The following is an 8,930-nucleotide window of genomic DNA, read 5'->3' on the forward strand; positions in this document are numbered from 1 at the left end:
TTTTTCTTGACCGCACCCGGACCATATTCCTTTCATCTTCACACACGGTCAATTAATAATCTTCCAAAAATAATTTATAATTATTTATTTTCCGACGTTTCACCCCACTTTGCAGGGCTTCATCAGGGCTAAAAAGATACAAAAAAAACTAAGAATATTACTACAATAAGATACCATAAGGCAATTTTAGCTAGGATAAATATTATGTAAAAATAAAGTGATAAGAAATTACATATAAATAAAAGGAAGCAAGACGTAAAATAGTATCAATATAAAATAAAATTGAATAAAAAAAAATGGTAAGAGTAAAAATTCCGATTTTTAAATTACCTTATTTCACTTTATATTATTCATGTTACTCCTGTTATCTTTACTATTACTATTATCAGTATAGATAAATGATTATTTTCACGATATACAAATACTACAGTTGTTATCATTATCTAATTATTTTTCTTACTTATTTTTTTTTATTTATTTTTTTAATACAACTCTTTATTGATTTTACTTATTATTACTTACTTCTTTTACAGTCATTGTTATAACTACCCAAACTATATTTTCTTCAGTATATACTCGTATTATAAGTGACGATATGTCATTATAATTTTACTTAGTTATTCCTTAATTAGAAAATTATTATAGTTATTATTATTATCATATTTCTGTAATCATTTTTCATTTTTCGTCATATCTTTATGACTACTTCCTGTATACGCGACGTATTTGAAATAGAAATATTAGCCGTTAAACGGTTGGCCAGCTCCTCCCCACTCCTCCACGCTTCCCCTTTACATCTGTTCAATCTTTACCTTTGAACAGGTAGGTGGTCCTGACTTGTTCTTTGCTCATTTATTATTATTTTAATATCATTATTATTTTTTATTTATAATTATTCTTTCAAGACGTTTATTTAATCTCTAACTGCATATTTGACGTATTTTTCAAAATATTTCTCTTATCATTGTTACTTATTCATTTTTTATATATTTTTTTATTCTTATCATTTTTTATTTTATATTGATACCTTTTACGTCTTGCTTCCTTTTATTTACATGTAATTTCTTATCACTTTATTTTTACATAATATTTATCCTAGCTAAAATTGCCTTATTGTATCTTATTGTTGTTATATTCTCAGTTTTTTTTGTATCTTTTAGCCCTGATGAAGCCCTGCAAAGTGGGGCGAAACGTCGGAAAATAGTTATAAACTTTGTTTCTCTTTTGACCGTAACCCTAGCCATCTTCTTATATGACAAATAATTATGTATTGTTTTCTACATTGCCAAAGAAAGCTTTCAGTACATTCATATAGAAAATGGAAATTAAATCATGCCTTCAAAATCGAAACTTTTCACTTGCATTTTACATTATATATACCAGAGAACAAAATTGGTTCCATTTCTGTCTGTCGGTTTGTTGTCAAATTTATGTTTTAGTCTAATCTATCGAGCCGTTATTCTAATTTTGACGAAATTTTTAGGAATTCTGTGGATCACCATAAAGTTGGTTCCACTGCGAGTTTCAGATTGTATTTACTTTCTCAGTACACTTGTATTTTGTACAATTTGTTCTAAATTTGAAAGGAAATTGGGATTAGTTCAGTATTAATTTTATCAAATTCTATCCTCTTTAATATATGCTTTTCGATAGATAGTACATAACATATATTTCAAGATTTAAAAACGAATTTTAATTTTTTAAAAATCTAAGGGGTATTATACCTCTGTACATAGGGGCCACCGTACGAAAGTATAAAAAGTGGTTTATGTGTACATATGTTCTTTTTTTTTTATTGTAAACGTACGTATATGTGTACAGAATAGAATGTAATAGAACATATTTTCTATTTGGCAAAGACGTCTTGTACATATTGCATTACATAAGATGCAGTTATAAAACAAAACCTGAGTCTAGTGCTCCATTGCAAAAACAGCAAACAAACTGGATAATACAAAATTATGAACATACGAGGGTGGTCTGAAAAGTTTCCTACCTAACAAAAATAATTTTTTTTTTTTCAACATAGTCTCCTTGTAACTCTACACACTTCGCGATGCTCCCATCTTTGTAACCCGTCCAAAAAGTACTTAGCGTTTTCCTCTGCAAAATATTTGTCCACGTAGGTGATTGCCTCTTTATTTGACGAAAATCTGTCCTCCGAGCCCAATTTTTAGATGAGGGAACACAAAGAAGTCGCCTGGGGCTAGATCTGGTGAGTACGGCGTATGGTCAAGTAGTTCAAACTGTAATTCGTGGATTCGCCATGGCAACCGCAGAGATGTGAGATGGTGTCTTGGTGAAACAGGATTTTCTTTTCCCGCAAGTTATGCCTTCAGCTCGTCAAGTAATGATGCGAAGTATGCTCCTGTAATGATTTTCTTTTTTGAAGATAGTTGATTAAAATAATTCCATAACTATCCCAAAAACAGACGCCATCACTTTCCCAGCCGAGAAAACAGTTTTTGCTTATTTTGGAGCCGGTTCTCCCTTTGCAGTCCACTGTTTGGATTGTATTTTTGTTTCGAGGGAATAATGGTGTATCCAAGTTTCATCTACACTAATTAATCGGCGCCAAAACTCGGATTTATTGTGCCAACAGAGCGTTAGAAATGCTCATTTCAACACATTTTGTCTACGCGGCCCCCAATTTGTGGCAGCTTTCTCATATCGACTGTTACATAAACACTACTCGTCCAAAATGGCTGAAACTTTGGTGGGTAACTCAACAGATGAACAATGAAATTCACTTGCTTTTAATTACGAATGCTGCCATCTTCACGTTGCGGTCGGAACCGTTTCAGACCACCCTCGTAATATTTTTTATATTACTCCATTATATTAAACTTAAAATTATGAGAATTATTTTAAATAAACGAAAGCGTAATATAAGTACAGATATTAATTGGCTTGGAAATTAATTATATATTTATATGCCAGATATAAAATCAAACTTATTACATATTGTAACAATGTAAATATAGAGTCTGTTCAATTTAGCTTCATAATCAATGTCCAATATATTTTCGATGTTTTGTAGGTCGCAAGATACGGATGTGAGTGGCTTTAAGATATATTGGCTATTGTCTTTAAAGATTGGACAATGTAGGAGGATGTATACTTACACATTTGTATACATTGAGGATACCAATCATTATTAAAATAACTTCAGTAGAATGGACGGAATTCACTTGCCTTCAAAGTGGTGGAATCTTTTCAAGAATATCTCCTTTATGTTTCTGTATTGGTGGGCTATAATATTAACTTGTGAGACCTAGTTGTATTCTACATCAGGAATTTCTGCATCTAGTATCCTTAGTCTGTTAAAACATAGTTTTGGGGGGTCTCTTTTCTGACATTAATGACAGTTTGGACCAGTAGTAGTGGATTAGCTTTGTACTTAGAAGACTTCTGCCTGTCTCGATTCATACTAAATAGTTTGGGGGGCATTCTTGGGCTATCCTATAGGTAGATATTTAATAAATTTCATTTGAGAAATTTCGATAGCATATAGATTTCTAAGGCTCCAAACTTCTGATGCATATAGGAGAAGTGAGGAGACATTGAGTCATATAATGCTATCTTTGTCTCCCAAGAGTCACTTTTTTCTCTTCTCAGGGTTTCCAAGATCATAGCGGTAGCAATGGATGGTTTTTGTATGAAATGTACAGAAGCCTGTTTTGATTCAGCTGTGGATGGAAAAGGTACTCCTAAAGATGCTCCTATGTTTTTGTATAAGAAAATGAAAGGAGATTAAATGAAATTAAATATAAATAAATAAGATTAAATATAGGCCAGCCAAGAAAAGCCACCCATCCAAATGCTCGCGCATGTCTGAGTTCACCACGGCTTGGCCAACATGTATAGGCCCCTTAACATTACTGAGAACCCATTTTTTGTGTTAAAAAAACAAGTATACTTTTTCATATATTTCTTTTTTCGCTTTAGCTAAAACATAGCCTGGTACAATTCATGGAACAATAATTATAATATATATACACTTATAATAACATAAAACATATTACAGATAAAGCAATACATACATCGGGAGCTATAGCAGCAACTAGTGGAGGCCCCATGGCCCCAGCTGTCGTGCCCAACCAGTGACCTGTCGCTCCGATGGTCCCACCGTAATTTGTTGATAGGTCTATTCCATTTACCTAATTAAAATTTCTTTGTAAATATCAAAAAATTGTTTAAACGATTTGGAACAGAACTAGAAAACACTAAAAAAAGATTCAGGATGGTTCAAAAAGTTTTAGAATTTGTTAAAACTTTGTATGCATATGGTATAATTAATAGAAAATCCTCATCTATATTTACTTCTAACTAACATATATTTATATATATATAATTATATTCATAATTTAAATAAATAATGATAATGGTTCCACAAGTTCATTGGTTAATGAAAAACTTGTTCGTTTATTGAAATCCAAATTGCATTCGGATGGAAGTATCTTGAAAAATATAAGCGGTGTGAAATTTTGCAAGAGCCAGGCTAATTTTTGTTTAAAAAGAAGTAGAGGATACACTGAATCTATTTGTTGTTAAAAGCAGTGATTTTAATTATGATTTATTGCTTGGATTAGATGCTATAAAGAAGTTTAAACTTATTCAAGATGAACATTTACGAATTAGATAGAAAACAAAGGATAACATAATTGAAGTTTAGAACTATTGACTAAGGTCCATTAAAAATTAAAACTAGAGAGGATATATCAGCATTGAAGACGTTCAACAATGATAAAGGATTCCTTCAAGATGAATTTAGAGCATTTGGATGAGAAAAAAAGGGAAACATGAAATTTTTAAGTGAAAATAATACATGTTTTGCCACTGAAAAGTTTGTTGTGGGTATAGTTGGCGTTGGTGAAGCACACCTTAAACTAAAGGAGGACAGATATATTTCAAGGAAACCAGAGAGATGTTCATATCCAGATCAAGATATACTCAATAATTTCCAAATTATTAGAGAATTTTTCGATTGACGAATCTATGTCTCCTTTTGCTTCACCTATTACCTTAGCATTAAAAAAACAGGATGGAAAAAGAACAAGGCTATGTGTCGATTTTCGAGAATTAAACAAGTTAATTGTACCTGTACCCCAACCATTTGCGAGAATCGACGATCTTGAAGTGGTTTGAATATTGGTGACTGTTGTTGGTTTACTGCATTGGATATAAACTCGGCTTTTTGGTCTATACCTCTTCGAATGAAAGACAGGAAAAATACAGCATTCATAACTCAAAAAGTTTCACTGGCAATGGAAATTCCTGCCATTTAGTTTTAAAAACTCTCCTGATTCCCAAACCTCAAAAGCCGCCTGAATACCCATCCTCCTACCGTCCTATCTCTTTGTTACATATCATGGGCAAAATCCTTGAGAAACGCATCTTAAAACGCCAGTACCCTATCCTTGATTCCAACCACATAATCCCAGATCACCAGTTTGTATTCCGAACATCCCATTTCACTATCCAGCAATGCCATCGTGTGGCTGATGTTGTCTCATCTTCATTGGAACGCGAAATGTACTGCTCGGGGGTCTTTCTTGATGTAGAACAGGCTTTTGATCGAGTCTGGCACCCAGGACTGCTTTACAAACTCCGTAAATTCCTACCCCCTACATACTTCCTCATTATCCGTTCTTATCTCTCCGACAGATTATTTCAAATAAATCACAACAGCGTTTATTAATCCCTATTCTGTCAGTCTGCTGGTGTACCTCAGGTTAGTATCCTTGATCCTATCGTTTATCCTCGCCATGTATGCCGATGACACATGTCTATTGTCAGTGAACAATGATCCTTAAATTGTATCGCAAACCCTCCAACCCCACATCATCACCCTTGAAGAATGGTGCCAAAAGTGGAGGATTAAACTCCACCAAATCACATTTACCCTTCGTCGTAAAGCCATGACTTCTTGCTCTATAGTATCCTTTAATAATACCCCACTTATTCCTGTCGAACAGATCCGTTACTTAGGACTACATCTGGACAAACGACTGACATGGAATCCTCATACAAGACTAAAAAGACAAGAAACTACTCGTAGATTCCGACTATTACAACATTTACTAGACAAACGGTCTAAATTGCCAATCCATTACAAAAGACTGATCTACATGACTATTATAAGGCCTATCTGGACATACGGAGTTGAGCTTTGGGGCTCCACTAAGCCATCAAAATTCTCCCGAATCCAATCCTTACAGTCTAAAATCCTTTATGCTCCTTACTTTGTCACAAATCGTCATCCATCAGGACCTCAATGTTCCTTATGTTGCCGATTTGGCCAGAACCAGATACCATTCCTTCCATGATAAACTTCTCTATCACCCAACCTGGTTTCTAACCTGGGCTCTCCTTCATTACCTAATAATACTGCTAGGCGTACGAAAAAAAGATGGCCTCGAGATCTTCTCCTCTAGAAATGTTATTGGTGTTCTATCAGTGGGTAGATTCTCCACATGTATCATGTCACTAAGTCACCTACAGCAAATTTACTTGTATATATTTGTATACAGTTGTAAATAACAATAAATAAATTATTAAAAAAAAAAAAAAAACTTTTGAAATATTAGCTTAAAACGGGAAGAGGAGACTTTAAGATAGTTTAATCGAGCAATATTCAAAAAGCGCCTGAAATTGAAAAACGGCATGAAACCCTCCATGGTTGGCTTACTTATCTGGCTTTTTAAACAGACAATTAAAGAGAGTAGGTTGGTCGATGTACGATATGTCACAATCTCACAGGAGATCATAACACACAAAAAAGGCAATCCTTTGATTGATATCCTTACCATTCCATATTTTCAAATTACCCGAAAAACAGTATTAAAATAATCTATCACTCACCTGAAGTTAATCAGCAGCCTGTTAAGGCCCGTCAAAATGTTAGACATACTCCCTCGTAAAAATAAATAAAACTCATTTTAATACTTCGTGGCTTTTCCACCACCATTTATTAATTCGAAAAATTCTGTTTGCTAACGAATCGTACAATTGTTTGATTGTTTCTTGAGGTAATTGTTCCCATTAAGCCATAATTGTAGATTTAAAATCTTCGATTGTTCCGAACTTTCTTGACTCGGAGTACACCCTTCTTGAAAGAGTTCTCCAGACATTTTGGATAATGTTCAGGCCGGAGGAGACAGCAGGCCAGTCTAGTCTAATTTGGCAATTTTTTTGCGAGTAAATCAGTATTTAATAATTTTTGTTGAATGTATTAGGGCGTTATCTTGCTGGAAAACTGGTGAGCCTTCAGACATGTCATTAAAAGACAACTTTTGTTCCTCTAACAAATTTGTATATTCAGCTGAGTTTACTCTTGATGAAACAAATACCAAATTTTCCTTTCTTATTGTAACCAATTGATATCCAAACCATAACTTTTCCTCCCCCCATTTGACGCCTTGATAAAATGTTTCCTTCTTTTCTTAAGTCGTGAAAATAATAAGAAAATCCATCTGTCCCATCCAGATTGAATTTTTTTTCCATCACTAAAGATGATTCCTTCCATTCCTTCCATTCCTCCTTCCATTCCTCAGTCCATGACATCACATTACGAGCAAAGGTCATCCGGGCTAATTTGTGACGGGTACTGGCTTTCTTTTCAATTTTTATTGTTTCTATTGTTTTAATGCTGGAAGATTGCTGATTGACCGTGTGAATAGATGAATGGAATATGGCCGGGTGCGGTAAAAAAAAAAACTCAAATAGTATAATTCTACTATTTGAGTTTTTTTTTTTTTCCGCACCCGGACCATATTCCATTCATCTATTGTTTTAATATATGTATATATAGTTGACCGTGAAAATTGATATATAGGAAGATGGTCAGGGTTGCGGTCACAAGTGAAACAAAAATAGTTTACAACTATTTTATTTTCCAACGTTTCGCCCCACTTTGCAGGGCTTCATCAGGGCTGTCCAAATGAATAAGTTGAACAGCCCTTATTATTTTATTTATTTATTATTTCAACCGATTCATTTGGACAATCCTGATGAAGCCCTGCAAAGTGGGGCGAAACGTTGGAAAATAAAATAGGTGTAAACTATTTTTGTTTCACTTGTGACCGCAACCCTGACCATCTTCCTATATATTGTTTTAATAGTTAACTTATTTTTTTATAATCTTTGGATATTCCGTGGTCTTGTTTGAACACCAACTTCCTCAGCAATAGCTCTTGCTGTTTTACATCAGTTGGATGCGATTCGAAGAATATTCTCTCGTAATGTGAAAGCAGGGGGCCTCCCAGTAGAACGGCAAGTTTCATATGTTTCCCCGTGCCGAATAAACTACAAAACTGACGAAAAACTTAATTCGACAGGCTATTTCCCTACAACTCATCCCGTCCTTGTGAAGTGAAGAAATCAAACGGCGCTCTTCTTTGGAGAAATACTTATTTTTTCGCATAACTCACGTTCTATTTTGAAAGAAATTCAACACTGCACTGAAGTGTGAAAATACCACTTCATTTTAACGATTTCTACTCAAGAGGATTAAGAAAATAGTAAACAAGTGTGTCCATCATTTTGACGCATATAAAATGTGGGTATTTACTGATATTGGATTTAAATAATCCTCAAGGTCTGAGAAGATTGTCCCCATTTGAATATCATAATTTATACTTTAAACTGCGCTTAAAAAATAAAGAAAATGTGAAAAGTTTTTTAAATTTCAATGGAGATATGCGTCTTTTTATTTCAAACTCCTTAACCATCCTAACCCATTAATTCTTAATCTTTCATCCTTAACAAACCCTGATAATCCTCCGAGGCGTCTGAAAAGAAGATGGCCACGGGACCTTCTAGTTTAAATTAGTACCACCAATGGGTGGTTCCTTCCCAAGATTTTCAAGTGTATATGAAACATACTACATATTTACCTATTGTATTATTTTGTACAGTTGTAAATTACA

The 8,930-nt window shown here is 33.9% G+C and overlaps 1 protein-coding gene and 1 long non-coding RNA gene across 2 annotated transcripts in view; one reads left to right on the forward strand and one right to left on the reverse strand.

The window, feature by feature from the left end:
• LOC106688795 (uncharacterized) overlaps nt 1–8,930 on the forward strand; it is a 74,605-nt gene that overhangs the window by 40,518 nt on the left and 25,157 nt on the right. The window lies entirely within an intron of this gene.
• Nucleotides 1–8,930, reverse strand: part of LOC106688793 (putative inorganic phosphate cotransporter) — a 42,776-nt gene that overhangs the window by 2,007 nt on the left and 31,839 nt on the right. Inside the window, exon 9 of the mRNA XM_014433433.2 lies at nt 4,044–4,160. Within this exon, the coding sequence (XP_014288919.1) occupies nt 4,044–4,160 (117 nt within the window). The remainder of the gene's footprint in view (nt 1–4,043; nt 4,161–8,930) is intronic.

Source organism: Halyomorpha halys, unplaced genomic scaffold (assembly GCF_000696795.3).
Source record: "Halyomorpha halys isolate HHAL.00 unplaced genomic scaffold, Hhal_1.1 Scaffold1206.1, whole genome shotgun sequence".
Classification (NCBI taxonomy): Eukaryota; Metazoa; Arthropoda; class Insecta; order Hemiptera; family Pentatomidae; genus Halyomorpha; species Halyomorpha halys.